This window comes from Erithacus rubecula, assembly GCF_903797595.1.
Source record: "Erithacus rubecula genome assembly, chromosome: Z".
NCBI classification, from domain to species: Eukaryota; Metazoa; Chordata; class Aves; order Passeriformes; family Muscicapidae; genus Erithacus; species Erithacus rubecula.
Window position 1 is genome coordinate 947,435 of NC_136661.1, and position 20,304 is coordinate 967,738.

Genomic DNA, 20,304 nt, shown 5'->3' on the forward strand with positions numbered 1-20,304 from the left:
GGTGACATGGAGGCCTTGGTCACAAGCTACAGTCACAATGCTCAACTAGCCCAGTAGAACTTCTTAGTAGGGAAAACTATCTCTGTGTAGTTCCTGGAGTAGCTCATAGACTACTTCAAACTTGTTGTAAGAGAACAGCCAAAAGCCTGCTGGGTCCTGCTGGTGCCTGTCTGTTCTGTTGTACCCCTGACAGCTGGCATAATCCAAAAAATCCTCAACATTGCTCAGAACAATTAGCCCAGGGAAGGGAGGACACTCTTCTTCTTTCCTCTTGAGCTCAGACCATGCATTCACCTGCTGAGGCTGAGGCTCTGAACCCCTGTGTACTGGCATTTAAAAAATCCAGTCCTACTAGCTGGAAGTCTGTAAATAACAGAAAATAGTAGTCTAATACATTTTGTTATTGTAAGGATCATTAGGTGAAACACTCATACAGTCAGGTATGAGAAAGTGTTAGGTAGGAATAGGGAGAATGCAACTGATTGTTAGTTTTCTGAACAGTTTTATGGTCAAGCCAGAATTTTGCTTCATTAAGTTTCTGGATACTTGGTGGTTTTGGGAATAAAATACTGCCTATCACGTCCCTCACCAGCAGAGTTTATGATTACTTTACAGAAAAATAGGCATTCTCCATGCCCATGGAGAGACATCTGTTTCTATTTTTCCGTCTTCTCCACGTGATTAACTCCAGCAGTCACAGAAACAAGTATAAACAAACATTCCCAGCCTGGAAAATAAGAACACTGGTACTTTTTCATGCAGTTTGCTGAGGCTGAGCCTGCAATTTCTGCTCTGCTTATAAAGCTCTGGTCTGCATGTCAATCAACTTTTATTTCCAAGCTTACATCTCAGCAGTTTCTCAGGAGCTGAGGGAGCATTTGGGTTTGTGTTACAATTCAGGAAAGGTATAAATAGACATAAACTATTCCCATGGAATTTATTGTCAACAGCAAGGAAAAGTGCTGCTAATGAGCATGTTTCATATTTCATCAAATCTCTTTTGGTTTCTTCCTTATGACTCAGCTCAGGCAACTCAGAAAACATTTGCCTCCAAAGAAAAGCAGGAATATATTTTAAAAGGTAATTAAACAGAATCTTGCAATATGCCAAAAACACAGCAAGAGTGGGAATCTGGCTACTTCTCATCAGGTTGCTTAGCCCCTCTCCTTGCCTCAGCTGAGACTTTTTTAAATACAAGTCTCAAATCACTGTTGAATGAGGGAAGTTGTGCTAAATTTTTCTTGAGATGCTTACTACTTTAAAGCGCTTGTATGCTGAAACATAACATAACCACCTTGGAAATAAGGGAGACGAGGGAGTAACACTATGATAAATATGGAAAAACATGTTTACACATATCAGCTACGGAGATACTGAACTGCAGAAGCAGGACATTTTTAATATGAAGGGAGCATAACACTACACTGACTCAGGATGCACTCTTCTTTGCACCAAAGGGTGTAAAAAAAAAAGACTTTGTGTGGGGTGAAGTCAGAGAATCATTTATGTTAGAAATGACCTTTAATATCATCAAGTCAAATCATCAACCCAGGAATGCCAAGTCCACCATTATACCACGTCACTAAGCACCACATCTACACATCTTTTAAATATGTCCAAGGATGACGATTAAATCACTTCCCCTGGCAGATTGTTCCAATGCTTGACAACCCTTTCCATGATGAATTTTCCCCTAATGGCCAATCTAAGCCTCTCATGAAGCAGCTTGAAGCAGATTCCTTTTGTCTTGTCACTTGGAAGAGGAGGCTGACCCCCACATTACTACAGCCTCCTTTCAGGCAATTGTAGAGTGATAAGGTTTCTTGGGCCCCATTTTCTCCAAGTAAGCAACCTCAGCTCCCTCAAGCACTTCTCATGGGACTTGTGCTCCAGACCCTTCACCAGCTTCTCTGCCCTTCTTCTTTCTTGTAGTGAGGGGTCAAAAATTGAACACAGTACTTGAGATGTGCCATAGGAAGACCTAGATGTAGCTAGAAGTTTTTTTTTGTCCTGGCTTATTTGTGTTTAGCAGTAAGTGAAAAACAGGGGACTAGTAGGGTAGAGATTTAAAATTCCAAGGCAACCACAAGCTAGCAATCTCCAAAAAGAGGCAGAACTCAGCCCCCTTCATGTGCAATAGATCTGATAAGATGTGCCCATTTTACAGAAGGTATTTCCACCCTGCTAAGGTGGAGCTTAGGTGCAGCTACAGCTACAGCTCTGCCCATATTGATGTCAGGCAACAAAAGAACTCATAAAATCACAAAATAGCTATAAAACTAAGCTTCTTGTCTGTTATATTGTTAGGGCAAACTGCTATGAAGCCCTGTGTAACACAAAAAAGAAATTCATACAGTACACGGGTGACAAAATTTCCATGCATTCAGTGCATGCAGACAGGCATGATATTTATAACCAACATAGGATGTGACTGGAATCACTCAAGAAACTGCAAGCTGTGAATTCTTTTTCTACCTTGTACTGACATAGTTTCCCACAAATATTGCTACAAAATCCCAACTGTCCGGATTAAGCACTCAAAAACTCCCCTTTATCCAAAGAAGCACCAGAGAAGCTGCAGTGTTATGATGTCCCACACAAAGAGCTCTTGCAGGACACCTTGTAAACGCATGCGGGATATTTTTACATGGACAGACAAACCGTGAAGGGCAGTCTCTTCTGTTGCATGCGACAGGCTGCAGGGCTGGTTTGGGTGTGTCAGCGCAGTGGGATGCGTTGACTTCGGCCCCATCCAGTAAGCACCTCAGCTGGGGCAGCTGCAGCCCTCTGTGTCCGCAGGACGCAGAACAAGCTGTCAGTTTGTCCGCCGACCATTGGTACTCTGCCGGGAAGCAGGGGAGAGGCGTGTTAACACCAAAACACTGACAGCAGGAGTTCAGCCGGAAAGCAGGGAGTTGAAGATGTTCTCCAGGATGAAACACAGGGATTCAGTGAAGGGGAGCTACCTACCCCTGCAAGGCACCTGATTCAAGGCACCCTGACTGCCTTTGGTGTAACAAACCCATTTTTTTGGCGCTTAGAAGCGTCAGGCATGGAAAGTTAATAACATGGTATGGCAGTTAAGCGAAGCCAGATGCCTATGAGCATCTATATTTTTAACGGTGTGTTATTTAATGAAGATATGGTTGACTGTAGTTCCATCAGTATCTATGACTCTATTATCTTGAAACACTGTTTCTTTTGCCAGACAGTTCACACAGATCATCATGTCAGAAGATAAATGTGGGAGTTGCAACACACTCAAAATTTTATATGAAAATTGAAGGAAAAGGTAAATTCTTCACCTCTCCGTCACTGACAATTGGAGCAATGAAAGCTGCCTATTATGTTCCAGCCCAGCTGCACCACAGTGTTCTGTGGCTTTGAGAGGAATGTTACATTTGTCTTTACAAACAAATTGTAGATCTGTTGGTAGGTAAAGTTAGCACCTAGAGATAAAAGAAACAATGGGAGGGATTACACTGATTGATGAATGGAAAAAGAGATTTGCCTTTACAAACAAACTGTAGGTTTGCTGGTAAATAAAATTGGGTAACAGAAGATGAAAGAAGCAACGGGGAGGGGGAAAACTGAATTCTACAAGAATTAAAAATTAAAAGGGAGGGTTATACATTAGAGGGGAATGTCAGGTGTCAGGCGTTCCAGGAAGTCTGTGCCTCTCGAGTACCTCAGCCAATGGGGAAAGAGAGAGGGAAAAGCGGCTGGGAAATCAGGATAAAAAGGGAGGCTGCGTCCTCCAAAAATTCGAGAGATCCCAGGGGAATGCCCCATTGCCTCTCCCTTTATTCGAATAAAGCAAAAAGGACTCCTCTGTCTCCTTTTTGGACATAAACCTCTGGTGTTTGTGGATTAATTTCCCTTACAGCTTTATTACCTTTGTCTTATTTCTAGGAGATCTCTAACAATAACAGTTCTAGAAATTTCACAAATGAAGGGTTTTCAAGGAAGAAGAGATTGTGAGACACTGACCTTTGTGTATTAATAGAGGGGCTTCTGGTCTAAGGAGTTTAAACTCTACCAGCTCTGTCTTGAATTTCTGGACAAGAAAATTGCCCAGAAAATGGGCAATATGCATATTTGAATCAACATATGCATAGCTTGAATCCATAAGGTGTGCTTTATGCTCAGCAGGGCAGAAATATCTGGTGTCATTTTGGTAAAATAAAATCTAGGACACTTTAAGGTACCTAGTAGTCCTGCAAATCTATATCTATGGCAATAAATCATTAAGACATCTTTTTGATGATATGCGTGGTGATGGTTTCAGAGGGGAGAAATCCAGGGTGAGAAAGGCAGTGCAGGGAAATCCATGATAGGAGCTTTTCAGGGTGTAATGACTGAAACAGAAGAGTTACCTTGTATAGCCAAGGACATTACTTGTGTGAGGGAGCCAGCCTCATTCTGTGCAAGGCAGCTTAATTCACCATCAGTGAAATCACTGACATTGAGTATCTGAAGAATCCGTCCTGCTGCCAGGAGCTGATGTTGCAGACTGAGAGGCTCACCAGAGTAAAGCCAGGTGATGTTGGGGGTTGGATGCCCATCAACAGCACAACCTAAAAAACAGGTACATGAGACAAACGTGCTGAATACTAAACTTGGTACATGTTTTGAAGTGGCCAAAATTAGGGGAAATAGTAGATGCCATCCCATTTTCTCCTTATTTTCTCATAGTAATTCTGCAATAAGGAATACCTTCTCATCATCCAGAATAAAATCCACAAGCCAGATAATCCACAATATGGAAAATCTCTCATCAGTTTGGAATTGTTTATATCAGACCTTCTAAGGTTCCCACTATTTTGATTATCCTCATTTTGGTATTGAAGAATGTGGGATAGGAAGGTTATGAACATGCAATACATACACAACTTGGTCTCCAAATATCCTACGTAAGCCACAGAGTCACCTTCCTCTCTCTCTTTTTAAAGTATTTTTAAATGTTCTTTATTGCCACTGTGTTATTAAAAGTCAGAATTTTTTATTGAACAAAAAAGTCTGTTGAAAAACCAGAGATAAAATGGAGCATTTACAGGGTTGGTTGGGTTGTGGAGGGTTGTTCCGCATGTTTTGTTGTTGTTTTTTTGTCACACCAATGGGCAATTATCTAAGTAATAACTAACCAAAAACAGCAACTGGAAAAACCATGATGCTCTAAAGCATTATATGATCACCAGCACAGATGATGAGATTTAAATTCTCAGTGAGTTCTTTGCCTGTTGACCTGAAGGAAGTGTACCTACAAGACACTTTTTTCTGTGGTTCTCGTATCAGCTGAACACTTTGCCACTTTCATGATGCATTGCAGGAAATTTCTAAACTTGTGTAACTTGTGAAAGACAGCTAGGTTGTCTTGCCTATTTCTTGGGGAAAAAGTAAAGAACTAGGTGATTGCCATAATGTAACCCATCTCCACCAATTGCAGGAGTGGGGAGGCAGAAATGTTGTATCTGAGGGATGGCATGTATCACCAGGACTGCTTGTGGTTAAGGCTTGTCCTGCACTGCTGTTCATGCCACTAAGACAGGAAATGTCTCTAAGTTTCTGCAAATGTAATCTATTCTGATGGTTAGTTGGTTATATTGAAGCTTTATATTGTTTTGTTTATATTAATATGTATGTACATGAGTGACTATATTGTATACAAAATCTCTTCTGAAAGAAGTGTTCTGCATAAACAAACATAACATATATACATCAACTTTCATATGAACACGGTTCAAAAGGAATGGGATAAAAAAGGAAAGAGTACAAATTTAAAATACTAAAAAGAGAAAAGTCTTCTGAGATGAAGGAATAATCCATCAGCTGGTATTTTTTCACTGCCATCTACATGTAATTTCATTTCTATTTATTATTCACTGAGACAAATGAAGATGGGAATACAAAGTCTTTGTAGCAGCACTACACAATTAACAGATGCTGCAACATGACCTTTTTATTAGTACTCTCCTTTCCATTCTTGTTTGTCCACCTGAGGAGAACCTTAACTAACATGTGTCGGGCAAGTACAGTTCCTACAATCAAATACCATTGTCATTAATCTGCTCAGAAAGGTTCAAGAGTTGGATTTTCAAATATCAATAAGGCCAAATCCTTGAGACTTAAGGAACTTGTTTCTTTGTTTAGGAACCCTTGTGTCCCTTTTGAATTTGGTTATACCTGTAAACTAGCACTAGGGGAATGGGCTACTGCAGTCTGGTGCCTTTCACTTAATCATACCTCCAACTACATTATTCCTATGACAGAAAATACTCTCTTGCCCAACAGAACTGAAGTTCTTTTGCTTATAAAGCAGACAATCTCACACAAAGATAGAAAAGGCCAGTGATGAACTGTGGTGTGCCCCAGACATTTTCAGGCTGAGGGGTAGATCCAGGCACTGGGGAGAAACTGTTTGCCACTCAGGAGGATAAATCTTGGGGCTCTCACTGATGCAGTGGTTTCATGGGTCTTGTTGCTGTCAAACCCTGCCTGTATCCACAGTGGGGAAGGGTGTAGGCTGGATGCAATAGCGCTTTGGGACTCAATCACTTTGTGAAACTGGTATTTCAGAGAGCAAGGGCTCTGTGTCAAAGGACTGACACACACAGTAGACTCTGCAGTCACAATGACAAAGTTGCACTGGAAATGAACTGGTAAATATAGATAAATGTTTAAAAATAAGAAAAAAAGGCACGGAGGTGGGGAGTGGGGAGGAAGCAGAATGGCAGAGTGAAAACTGCCCTCAGTGGTTTCACCTCATCCCTTTTTTCACTTATAAGGGTGAAGAGTCTGGTATTAATTTTAATTTCTTTGGCAAGATCTAATACAGTTTTATCCTTGGCATTTATCTCTACTCAGCACTCCCTTCCTGACAACAAAGACACAAAATTCTCCACTGCTCAGTCCTTTCCCCTAATTTTGTAAGCTCTCTATTTATTCCTGCTTTTTCATTTTTTTCCCACTCTTATGCTGAAAAATACCTCATGGAGTGTCCATAATACTCATTCTCAAGTAAATGAGTGACATGAAAGGTTTTAACTTCATAGTTTAAAGACTGTTTAAGTTAAAAACAATAGAAGACAAAAGAATAGAGGAAATGGACAAACTTTAAAAGTAGCTCTATGGCTTTTGCCTAGATTATTCCATATTTTTTTGTAGTTTACTTGTCTTTTGAGATAAGTGTAGTAATTTCCACAGGTCAGCATATAGCTATGACAACTAAAAAAGGCATGGTGTGAGGCCAGTTTTATTGTTTGCATTTGCAAGTAGGCTGCAGAGTGTAAATGCAGAAAGCAGAAGGGTCAGTTTGATGCTACACACAGTGGAGCTGAACCTGAATTCAGGATGCAGATGGTCCTGGTTCATGCTGATTTTCTTTAAAAAATATATTGTCAGGTAAAACAATATTGTCATCCTAGTACTGACTATTTTACTAATCTAATGTAATATTTCTTCTTCCAAAGTGTATATATACAAAATATTGGATAAAGGAACAGCCAGTATTCAATAATATGGGGGAAAACTCCCCAAAGCTATTGCCTAGATATGAAGTACCTTAACAGTAAAACTTTACTAGTAGTACCTACCAATCACATTTCACAATATACATTTCCCATGTGTATGGATGCAGAGGCTGTGGGAAACATGTTCAGTTAATATCTCCTTCTCATCTTCCAGGAATAACTTTAATACCATTTAATGCAGATTACTAATACTTAATCTCTATTTCTCCAGTTCCTGTGGACATTGACTCTTTTATCCTTTCGAAGCTCAAAACCCATCGCTGTAATAACTAAGAAGGAAAAACTGGCTTTGTTTCCAGACAGCACAATTGCAGAGCTTTTAGGTATTGGAACCCTTGGGAAGATGACCAGGGAACACATTTTTGGAAATGTTTTGAGCAGTCAAAGTTCTGGCATGAGAGGCCTTTCTCCTTCAGTCCTTCAAGTACAGAAAGAAAATACAGCCTTCATCCTCCCTTCCAAAGGTTACTGGGACTCTGAATTAATTTAAAGTTAAGATGAGCCACTGATGTGCAAGAACTGGAGATAGAAACAAAAATCTAATAAAAATGACATCTTCTAGTAGGGAAAATGTTAATATTTCAAGGATAACTAGGGGGTATTTGGAAAGGGAAGACCGATGTTCCACAACTCTAACAATTGCTCGAGAGGAAGGAATAAATGCACACTCCAGGCCAAATTCAGCTCCCCATCAGGCCTTTGCAACAGTTTCTGAATGGTTGTAGCTGCAGAAAGGCTCAGAACATCCTAATACTTGGAGAAAAAAATACAAAACATGCACCACTTTTGCACTTTCAGACCTGATACAAACAAGTGCAAAGGTTGTTTATTTTAGGATTCCTCTTCTTTTTGGCAGTCTGATACTGTATGGAAAGCAATGGTTAAAATGGCAATTGAATTTTACAAGTATTAAATACATTTGAAAATGTAAATGCAAAAACCACAGCACTGCCTTTAAAATATTCTTAAAATATAGATTATTTTCATGTCTTCATATTTGTCTAACAAATAACTCTCTAATTTACTGTTGATGTGATGATTAGCCCCAGAAAAATTTTCAAGTATTTATTAAAGATGGAATATAAGTGAAGACATCAGGTCAAGATCAGGTAGTTTCTTTGATTTTGTATTTCTGTGCTATTTTACTGAACTCTTTACTGAACAGAAAAGAGTCGTGGACCACAGTACATGATGTTAAAGCAATAAATGTAATGCTCCTACCGGATTTCCACTCTAAACTCTACATTCAAGGAAATAAAGTATGCTTTCAAAATAGAAATCAGATTTAGGATGAAGTGAAGAACAAAATGCTTAGAACAAACTGTGGAGAAACCACAGATCAATCTGAATAGACACAAGTTCTCATTGCACTGAATGAAATAAAATTTATAAAAAGCAATGGAATCTAAAAAAACCCCAAAATAAATAGTGCTGGTATTAATACATATTTTACTTATAATTATTAAGGCAATGGAAATAACATGAATTTATGCTAGATAAGGAAAATCATATATTTAGGAATTCTTGAAACAAGCCAATTCAGTTGATAACAGTAGCACTTAAAAAAAACAAAAAAAAAAAAACACCAAAAAAAGGGAAGGCATTCATAATAACTATTTATGGCTGCAAAGGTGTGGTTGAAACATACTATACTAAACATATGACAGGGTTTTTAACAGTTCTCAAAATACCTAAACTGGTTACCCAATGCCAACATGTTGTTGTTATTAGATATCACTTACATAGCATTGCAAATATACATGGTATTCACAAATTGAGTCAGGCTCATTCCCAGCCCCACAGGGGTTGTAAAGAATGCTCCCAAGTACACAGACACATGGTGGGCCCATTAAAAAGCAAGGGAATTCTCAAGCTTTGGTAGTTAATGCTGTTTCCTAAAACAGTCTGACAACAGAAATCCTATACGCTGAGAACCATGTATTAGTATTCTGAATAAAATCAGCAATGGCAAATCAAAAATCAAAGCCTACAGTAATCAACACAACATATCAAATGACCACCTAAGCTAACTCTGACAGGTTTATTAAATTCATGACAAAAACTGAAAAGGAGTTAAACTGCAAAATTCTGCCTTGTGGGAGTCAGCCTGACCTGCATTCCAGGTCAGGCAGCCATTAGAAAGGAAGATCTCTCCCCCAACCCTAGGCCTTAGGAGGTGTTGGAATTATGGCAATTCCAAAAGAAAAAGTTCCAAGGAGTTCGGGGATTGCCCATGTTAGTGCCTCATACATATTCCCAACCCTCATTTTTCAGTTTCCATCACCACTCCCAGTCCCTAGAATATTCTCCCTTCTTTGTATCCCCATTGGCCCTCATTTGATGCAGTGTCCCACCCCGCCTATCCCATTGGACCCTACCTTCCCTTACTCCACTTCTGCACCACTTCCCCCAATATCCATTGGACCCTAACCTTGACTCCACCCCCTTTCCTGTCCCACAATTATACTCTGGACATTCCTATATCCTGGTCTTTGACCACCGACTCCTACTAAGACCTTATCCCCTTGGTTAGCGATCTTGTCCCATATTTACTTTCATTATTATTAAAGTATTTTATGTTGTAAGTTGTGATTGTCACACTGCTCTTCTTTTATTTTTGCCACAATTGCCCTAATATCAGAAGAACCCTAAAAAGTATTGTCAGGGATCACTCTCACCCCTAATACTACCCAACCACAAAAATGGCAGTCAGATAAGACTCATGGAACATGCACTGAACAACAGTATAGCACAAGGAGTTCAACAAAAGACGAAGTGAGAGCTGGCACATAATGCAATTACCAAGTTCAAATGTCAGTGCTGCTGCAGAAGTTTTTCTACATTTCATAACCAATATAAACTTGCAGCTTTTGGAAACAGCATCTCAGGTAGAGGGCAAGGCAGTGATGCTTGCTCCAGAGAGGCTGTGACTTTTGTCCTTCTGAGAGATTTGAGGAGTATCATAGAGGTAGACATTATTTCAAAACTTGTAATCGAGAAGTCCTTTAGTCAACATGTCAGAAATCCCATAGTATTTGATATTTCAAACACCCTTAACACTTGAATGAGTCTCAAGTTTTGCAAGATTCAGGAAGCTGACAGAATGAAAGGTCTTCCACCATCAGGACACCTGCAGCAAGCCTCATACTCCTATTCACATACCAAGGTTTTTTTCAGTGGAGCTCTGTATTACTTTCATTAGAAAAACATCTAAGTCAGTGATTCAGGTAAAGCTTAGAGACAAAAGTTCAAGGGATGCAACTCTTAAAGCAAACACAAAATCCAGCAGATGTTGCCTAGGAGGTGTGCTGGTTTCACATGGAATGGGGGAGGGGTGGAGCCGCCTGAGGGAAGCAGCACCAGGTAGGGGAACAGGAGGGCTGCCCCTCTCTGGGGGCTTCCCCTGTGATGCAGGGACCAATCAGAGAGCTGATTTTGTAGTGGACAGCTCAGGAAACCAATGAAAAAGTTATTTCGCTTTCAAAAATCACATGGATAAAGTTAACTAGCTCTGTTTTGTCTTCTGGCAGGGAGGCAAGCAGCAGCTTGCAGGTCCCCAGCGCCAGGCCCCCCTGCCTCGTCTCTGCGGGGCTCAGCCTGGCACCCCGGCCCGGCTCTGCAGGGAGCCCCTGGCCCGGCCGCAGTTCGGCTCCCCGGCTCCGGGCTTGGGCTCGGCCCCGGCCTCAGCCCTGGCCCTGGCGGCCCCGGCCCTGCGCGGCTCCCAGATCTGCTCAGCTCGGCTCCCCTCTCCACGCGGCATGGCTGAGCGGGGAGATGGGGGAGCCACCAAAGGCTCTCTCTTCTCCTCGCCCTGTTCTGAGAAAAGAGGCCCCAGATGATCCACGTGGCTCAGCGATTTTCCAACAATGGCCTGACCTGGCTTCTTCACGTCCTGGATGCAACTTTAACCCCTTTAATGCCTGGATAAGATTCTCGATCTCCTGAGCTCCCCTGAATGAGAAGAAATAAAGCAGAGAGGCTACAGAAGTCAGCGGAATAAAGATAAAGTTCCTGATGGGAAGAGATTGAAAAGATGCAACTGATAAGTAGCTGAAAACCTTTTTTTTGTGGGGCTATGAAGGGACTATGACTACACTAAAATTCTTTTAAACTGTGAAATATAGTTGGGGAGGTTTAAGAAAAAAAGACCTTTTTGCTTTGAGGAAATGGGGCTCTCTGTTTTGGACTGGAAATATGGACAGAGACGTTTAATAGAAAAAGAGATGAAGAGAATTTTGTCTTTCAGCAGCTTGCCTTTAAGAGTGGTACCCCAAGTTTGTAACGTAACCCATAGCACAGCTCTAGAGGGACTGTGGAAATGGAAGGAAATTAATAGTTTGCAGTTATTTCCCAGGTGGGTGCAAATTGTGAAGGTGAAGACACCCCCTAAGCCTAAACCAAAAAAGGAACTTTTCTCTCTAGAGTGGACTGAAATGATTATTTGGGTGGATAACTTGACTGAAGTGTTAAGAAAATGTGGAATGAAGGGAGGAGGAAATAATCTAGAAATCTTATCCTGAATTCTTTTTGTGTTATTAATAAATTTCTTCTTATATCCTTTTAAGTTTTAAGCCTGCATTCTCTTTGCTCCTAAATCCTATCTCTAAAAGAAACTAAATATATTCAAATTGGCAAAACCCAAGTCACACCATGACATCTGCTAATTATTGGTCTCCAATAATAATAATACAATATATACCAGAAACTGTAGTGAATCTCCACAAGGATTTGTAAGATCCTGAGAATTTCCCATTGAATGATATTCAAATACAGGAAATAACAATCTTGAACCCAAATGAAAACAAATATTCTTCACAGGCCCAAAACCTTTTCTGCAGAAGTGTTAGAAGTCAGGAACACTGAATCCTACAACATTGGTTTTTGCCAATATTAACATTTACAAAGCTGAAGACTCATGGAAATGTGTCTAAGGACTTGTGTAAAAAAACTTCATTGATACTTGTAGCATATATAAACTACAGAAAATATATGAGTTTAGGATGTTGCCTTAATTCCAAAAGATAACACCATGAAGTAATCAGAAATGACAGAGGCCAAATTGTCATGAATAATTTTAAAACCCAAAAATTCTTATTAGGTGACAGACAAAAGACTTTTTTCTGTGGTGAAAAGAGCAGTGTTTCCTATAATATTTTCATCACCAACATTCATGAAAACTGTAATTACAATTTAAAAAGTCCCTAAGACACAAACCTTATGATTAAGATCTAATGTGAAAACTTTCCAGAGAAATGTATATTTGTGTGTTACTTCAGAAATCAACTCTGTTTTATCTTCTGTGTAATGTAAAGTCTTTTTTGTGTTTCTGCCATGAACCAAGAATATCAGAATGTGCATGACAGTCTGTGCCTCATCACTGATTGTCAATTTGTGCTATTGTAAAACCCAGGAATATTTCCAAGCTCATGGGTGTTCTAGCTTTGCTTTGGGGATAATCCTGTCCTTCAAGTGTATGACTTGCAGATAATACACAAGAGTCTACTATACAACTTGACAATGAGTGTGAGGACTGGGGAGGACTGCAGTACTCTGCACGTACTTTCAACATTTGTAAAGAGCAGGGTAAGCATCAATCTGTGTAAACTACCATCTATATCATGCTCTTCAAAGGGATGATGAGCTGGGCCTAGAAAGCTGGCTGGAATCTCAAAACTTTAGACACAAAAGAAGCATGTAAGATAAAAATGTTGCTGACTCTGTTCAGCAGGGCATGGGTGTTTTAACAGATATTTTCCTCTACTTTTAGTATGAAGGCACGTAAATGACTGCTCTATGACCCTTGCAATGAGAAGGAAGATCTCCAAATCAGACATCTATGTTTTGACACTCATCTGCATCTTCTGCAAACTCCATGAAATTTAAGTAGAAGAAACCCATAGCAGATGATTCCAGACAGCAAGTTAATAATTTCACATGATTGAAATGATGGTGGAAACATTGCACAAATTCACTTTGTGAAAGTGTATAGCATGTATGATAATCTGGAAGTTCTATTTCTCTCCTTGGAGCTCAGTTTATCAATTTTTTTTTTATTTGATACAGCTTTTAATTTCCAAACAAGTTCTTGTCTGCAGCTTTAGACTACTATTGCTGTGTTAATATTTTCTGTTTGCATTTTTTTTAATCTCCCAAGGCACGAAATCAGTATTTAATGAAGTTTTAACTCCCATTTTTCTTAAACATTGGTAAACCCATGCATGACTGTATCCAGGTTTCTAACATAATTTTTCACCTTTGTTGTCTTTAACTCCTATAAAATAAAATGTTTACCCAGAGCTTACTTATCACTCCTTTCCTTCACATTTCACTCTGTTCCTTTGCAGATATCCTCAACAAATTCTCATGTGGCTAGATTTCCAAATACACGTGTATTTCAATGCCTTTTGAGTCCCAAGAGATACTGGTGCTTAACAGCAGCACAGTTAAGGGATCTTACACATAGCTATTTATATACCCAAAGTTGTTAAACGGGACATCCAGAGAATGTAGAGGCAATACCTCAACAAAATAAATGATGAAATACTTGGCAGGATTAAAGTTGATTGGGTGGATGGTAGAATGGAAAGAATCAATGGGACAACTTTCTAACCCATTCTTATGTGCTTATTTTTTGTTAGAAGAAGTATCTCAGAAGATATTCTTAGATTTGAGTAATAACAAGGCTCAAATTCAAACCAGTAAAACTCCAGTGAAGTTGAGGGAACTGCCTCAAGAATGAAACTGGTTTGCTATTTTGCAATTACAAGCCATGGCATTTCCTTGCCCATGAAGTGAAACAGCAGGGTACAGGGTGACATGGCCAAATGAAACTGATCTGGACAAGGTTGTATACAGGCAGTGCAGAACACCCTTTGTAATTCAGTTACTGCTTCTAAACAATAAAAACCTCCTGAAACTTTTAAAGACCTCTTTTTGGAAGTCTGAGAGGAAATGGATGAAACAGGAACATGACCCAGTCTTCAATCAGTGAGCACAATAAAATCATACTCAAATGATTGATTCAATGCTAATAAATACCTATGATGTTTTCCCCACTGAGGTCTGTTTCAGTGCAGTTTTGTGCAAGCAGAAATGTAATCCAGAGCTTCAGGCTAAACGCCATTGCAAATGTATACAGTTGTGTGGAAAAGTAAACCACACTAAACTAAAAACATAAATAGAATGTCTCGATTTTGAAAACAGAATCTTAAAATTGTTGTTAAATTTAAGAAAAAAATGCTTTGGAAGGTGCAGAGATGTATTAACACTCAGGATACCACATCTGCTGAGCCCTTGCTAAAAGTTTGAGATCCCTACCACTAAAAGGAGAAAAGGTAGATCTGAAATTGTAGGGCTTGACAAGTTTTCATGGTATTCAGTATTGTGTTCATTACAGAAGCTGTCTGCCTATCTGAGCCTGACAATTAATAGAGTTTTGAAGCAGCCCATGAAATGAAATAATAAAATAAATATACCCTGATATTTAGAAAATAATGAGAATCTTTTTGCAAACAAATCACACCTACAGATCTGAAAGTTCTTTTATAACTTGCTGTGTAAAGAGAGTAAAGATCTATGGAAGGCAGAAATGGATGAAAGAAAAAAGCATTCATTGAGGATGATTTCCTTACATGGCTTAATGCAAATGGCTGTGTGAAATAAGAAAGAGGAATGAAATGAACAGATTAAAAAAGAGAGCCTGCAAGACCAAAACATGTAGAGAGGGATAGGCAAAACTATGAAAAAGTTCTGAAGAAGGATATACAACATGAGCAGCAGGCATATGGCAAGACAACTACCCAAATGTAGAAGAAAAATTGAAACAGCCACCAATGTTTCTTCTTCTAGATCAAATAGCACACCAGTCTGCAATGTCTTTGTGCTGAATAAGATTGCCAGACCCAGGGCAGGGACTGCTTCTTACAGGGTGCTATATTAAGGGTGGTACCATGGAGTCCTTATTCTGCATGCAGCTTTGGACTAATTAAAAGACCTTCTTTTTAAAAATCAATTTCTGAGGTCTATTTGGCAGTGATTATGACTCACAATGAACTATTGGTTTGATGTCTTTTGGCTTAGTGCCCATATCTGGATAACTAAATCCTTAATGTAGTGGTTAACCAGATGCGTAACTGTAACTAAAACTGTAAAGACTTTAAAATCTAAAAATCTTAAGCACTTGACTTACCTATGAGAGCAGAGCTCCCTGGACTGACAGTCAGTTTTGTTCCTGAAGGAGAAGTCAGCACTGAATGGATGCTGGGCCCAGCATTGCTAAGCACTGCTGTCAAGTCATCTAGGTAAGGAAGAGGTCGTGGAGGCTCTGGTAACAGATTGAGAGAATGAAGTGATGAGCAACACTAGAGCAGAAAACATCTTGGGATATAGACACCCTCCCCTCCTCTTATACCCCTCCCCTCCCAGATATTGTTGCAATTTTCACTGTGCTGCAACACTGACATTTCAGAGGGGCAGATTAAACAACTTTGGATAACCACTGAAATTTTGCCTCATTTTAGGTAAGGTACTGGAGAAATTATTAAAATATCAACTGTATCAAAACCATCACAAACTAAAATAAATTATCTTTGAAGGCTACCACAGCATTCTGGTTGATTCTATGCATATGTGACAGAGTTATATGGTATCAGAAGACACAGCAGCTAGGAAGAAAAGCAAATGTATACAAGCATAGAAGTAAAATCAAATGTTCATGACAATTAGTGAAAAAATGTTAGCATCTGCTACAACCTGAATCAAACCCTAATTAAATATTGTTATAATGCTGCCAGATCCTGTGGCATACTTGGGCAGAACTCCAAAGGACTAAGAGTTCAGAGCTCAAGAGGATCAGTATGTGCTGAGAACTGCAGGATTTAGTTGTTTACTAATCACAATGCTATTTTAAAAATTGAGGTAATGCCTAGCATTCCCAATTCTGTTTGTCATGAAAATGATGTGGTATTTGATTGAAATTAATAGTGGCTTCATCCACTTCAAATTAGATCATAGTATACATGATGCAAGTTTTCTACTGCTGATAGCACTCAGCACTAGGAGTACAGGTCAAGGATGCCTGAACTATTCTATTCCATCTAGGAGCTAAAAATGTAATTTGATTACAAACATAAGCAGCTTGCATAATGCACAGTAACCTACCATCTTTAAAAGCTAAGCCATTTATAATGATCAGAAAAGGATTTAGAGATCATCTGTGAGTCTTTATTAAAAGGCTGGAACTCAGCTGATTTTTTTTCCAGATTAATTTTTTTAGTCTGAGATTCTATACTCAATCTGGATTAGCAGGAGAAGAGTGTGAACCTTCATTTAATATTGTCTGTGAAACTGAGAAATCTCACTGTTATACATCCTCTGGAAGCTCACTAGCTATGAAAGATGAGAGCTGTAGTGGATGCTCTAATAGTGTTGTGGGGAGTAGGTTTCAGAATTTCAGACTTCACCACCAAATGTGCTACTAAAGTACTTAAAAATTCTGTCTGGATCATTCATCTGCAAGGCATGCAAAAATTATAGAATATGAGTTACTAAGAAAGGAAACGCCTTTCCCGCACTTCAGTTTCCCACCAGGTACCACTTCCACTCATATTTCACAGCTGCCACTCTCTTTCAAATCACCCAGATAGGCTTTCTGTCTGGTGTTTAAAAACTCAGGAGAAAGTAAAATCCACCATTCACTGAACTTGGGATGCACTTTTTAGAAGTGCATTGTTTTTTTGTACCTGTTGTGAAGTGGGTCAGTATCACGCAGCCTTCAATGGAAAGACTGCTCAGTAGAGACAAAGCACTTCACAGGGAAAAAAGTGGCATCACTGTCATTAAGATAGTCACTTTAAGATATAGTTAATAAGTGCTTTTCTTAGCTAGCAAGTCTGACAGAGTTATACTGAGTATCCTGGGACTGGGAGGTGCAATCCCTGTCCTTAGATACTTTCCTTTTACCACCACCTTGCTTCTGCTGATGCTGCCCAGAGTACAAATCGAGACTGATTTGTACTGATTTTCTTTTCTTAGAATAGAGCTGTCTGCATGCCACTTGCTCTTTGCACAATATCTGATTAGTTCTGCCATCTGGATGTGCCACTAGCTACATTACTATTGTTGCAAGATCAAAATACCTAAATACCCTGGACTTACCAAGAACCAACAGCTGGGAGCTTTCAGTTACTTCGCCGTGGAGATTGGTTGCCTTGCAGGAGTATAACCCCTGATCTGATAGAGAAACATTTGCTATTAACAGCAACCCATCATGCAGATGGTGAGTAGAGGACAGCTTGACCTTGTTCTTAAACCAAGTAACTTTTGCTTCAGGAACACCTGGAAAAACATCGGCAAAGTGTAACTAACACAAGTAAGAATTACAAGGGCAAAAATTGAGGCAAATAGTGGAAGAAGAGATGAGAAATACTGCGTGAAGTTAAAGAAAAAGGGGAAGGGACAAAGAAGATTTCATATGGCCAGTCTTTTAGACCAGTGACTCAAATAAAACAACTAAATAAATACACAGACAGACACAATTAATATGCTTCCTGCAGGCAGCTGCTAAGATAGTCCTAGTCTAGAAAGTCAGTTTCCTCTGCACTTCACTAGCAGCAGAAGAAACAGGGATTAAAAGTGAGAACCTCTTCATGTTGAGGTATTGCTGTTCAATCTGAGAAAGATGCACTCTGCCTACAAAATGTCCACCAATGCTACAAAAAATTTTTCTGATTGTATTCTACAAGTGCGTCCTTCCCCTGTCTTCAATGTTTCCACACTGGCAGGGAATTTGCAGGTACAGCTATTCCTACAGTTTGCTCTGGGCAAGATAAGCAGTGTACGTCAATGAAAAGAAGTTTCATTTTCTTTTGGGCTCCCACCTTCAGTGTCACACGCAGCCTCAAGATGTGAACAGGAGGCAGCCAACACAGGGATCAGCAAACACAATCATGTCACATCACTGCCACAAGGGGTAGTAAGAGCATTTCAATCGGCTTTGTTGGGTAACGCTGGATGCCAAGGACAGAGGGCTCAGTGTTTCCCTTGCAGAAATATCACACAGATTCCAAGTCTGAGAGGGGGCAGTTAGAAACAGAACTCACTTCTCTGGGCAGGTGGGACTTCAGGTAGTGAGCAATTACCTAAGCCTATTCTTCAGCTTTCTCATCCATCAATGTGCATCGTATCCAGCACAAAAAGTCTACCTGGGATATTAGCAAGCAGAATTGTGTAAGCCAATTGCGATAATTTTGCTAAACCAGTGGCTGTGTGAGAAAGGAATCATTGCAGTACAAGTTTCTAACAATGGTGACTAGTTTTGAATGCCAAAATATCTTGAAATAGTGAATTATATTTTACAATCTGGCATAGCTGATGAAAAAACATGGGCCATAAACACAGGCAAGAGCAAGAAAATAAAACCTCCAGCCTGTAAACTGAATACAGAGGAAAGGACTGTTAGGAGAACTGAGAACTGCAAACTGGAACAACAAAGATACAAAGAGATAAAGGACAGGAAGGTAATATATTTTAAGCCGCCCTTCCAAACCTGTTCTGACTTGACAGTCACTGATTGTACATGACATTTTGTAGAATGCCTTATGAACTAGATTTTTAAAACTGGGTCCTTCTTACATACTGAACTGTATTTTCAGTAATAGTCTGGGCCATTTTGTTTGAATGAGTATCTACACAATTTGAGTGCTGAAATCAATAGAAAGCTCCCTATTGATTCTGATGTGATCCAAATTGCTCTCACATACTATCTGAAGTGAAGTGGTGCATAGTGGTCAAGTTGCCTACACCAAAAACGCTGCTGGCTTTCTGAAGCTTGGAGCAAGTCTTCCACCGGGAAGTCACAGGTATCTGGAAGACTCCTGAGTGACTTTTGGGTGGGAGTTCCCCTAGGATTAGTTTTGGAGAAGTCTGGAATTGACTACAATCACCTAAAAATAGTTAAAGAACATATTCCTTCACCTCTATAAACAAAGAAGTTATGTCAAACGAAATAATGTTGGGTTTCAATCCTGATTAAAACCACAACACTGTTTTCAAGGTAAAACTGAAATAGAGTTTTATCTTGACATAAATCACATCAGGTGCCAATTAAACTCTAATGCATCCAGAATGATTCTATTTTCCCTTGTCTTTTAGTTAATATCTGTAGAACTCAACTCAGAAGACAGACTTTGACAGTGCTTATGCCTGTCTTAAGAAGTTGAAAAGCAATATAAAAATTGCTCCCTAGGCCTTGGTTGCATACTCTTCCACTACCTCTTATTTTTAAGAAACCTTCCCCAGGTGTATCAATATCTGTCAGCAGCAAGTATATATTTCTGGCCCCTTGACAGAAAATGCAGCTCTGGAAAATATCATAACTGATCTTTTATATTTCTCTTGTAAGTATCTGTTCGACTGTCTTGCTGACTCTAAGTAAAGATGTGTCCTTACATGAGCTGAGATATCCAGATCCAATACATGGATGACTACACACAGAGATAGAAACACAGCTTATATTAATGGGATTAACTGTCACTGAACTCTGACCTAGAACAACTCTCTTAGTTGTGCTGGTTCAGGACATCCTGACATGATTAGAGAGAAAGTACTAGAAGGAAAAACTTATACCTTCACAATACTGTGTAAAGAACTGTTTTCATCCAGACAAGTCTCCACATAATTTCTGGATATGCTAGTTTGCTTTCTAACTGTCTTAACTTTGTTCTCATATTCTAATCTATTTTTTACTGCCAGCTGTTATTGCATTAACTGTTACATG

At 39.4% G+C, this 20,304-nt stretch overlaps 1 protein-coding gene across 4 annotated transcripts in view; it reads right to left on the bottom strand.

The window, feature by feature from the left end:
• Positions 1-20,304, bottom strand: part of ADAMTSL1 (ADAMTS like 1) — a 394,686-nt gene that overhangs the window by 6,973 nt on the left and 367,409 nt on the right. For all 4 annotated transcript variants that reach the window (XM_079330161.1, XM_079330160.1, XM_079330159.1 and 1 more), the window contains 4 exons: positions 17,685-17,864; positions 15,718-15,852; positions 4,377-4,577; positions 2,662-2,842 (listed from right to left, as the gene is read on the bottom strand). In XM_079330161.1, coding sequence (XP_079186287.1) covers positions 2,662-2,842; positions 4,377-4,577; positions 15,718-15,852; positions 17,685-17,864 — 697 coding nt within the window. The remainder of the gene's footprint in view (positions 1-2,661; positions 2,843-4,376; positions 4,578-15,717; positions 15,853-17,684; positions 17,865-20,304) is intronic.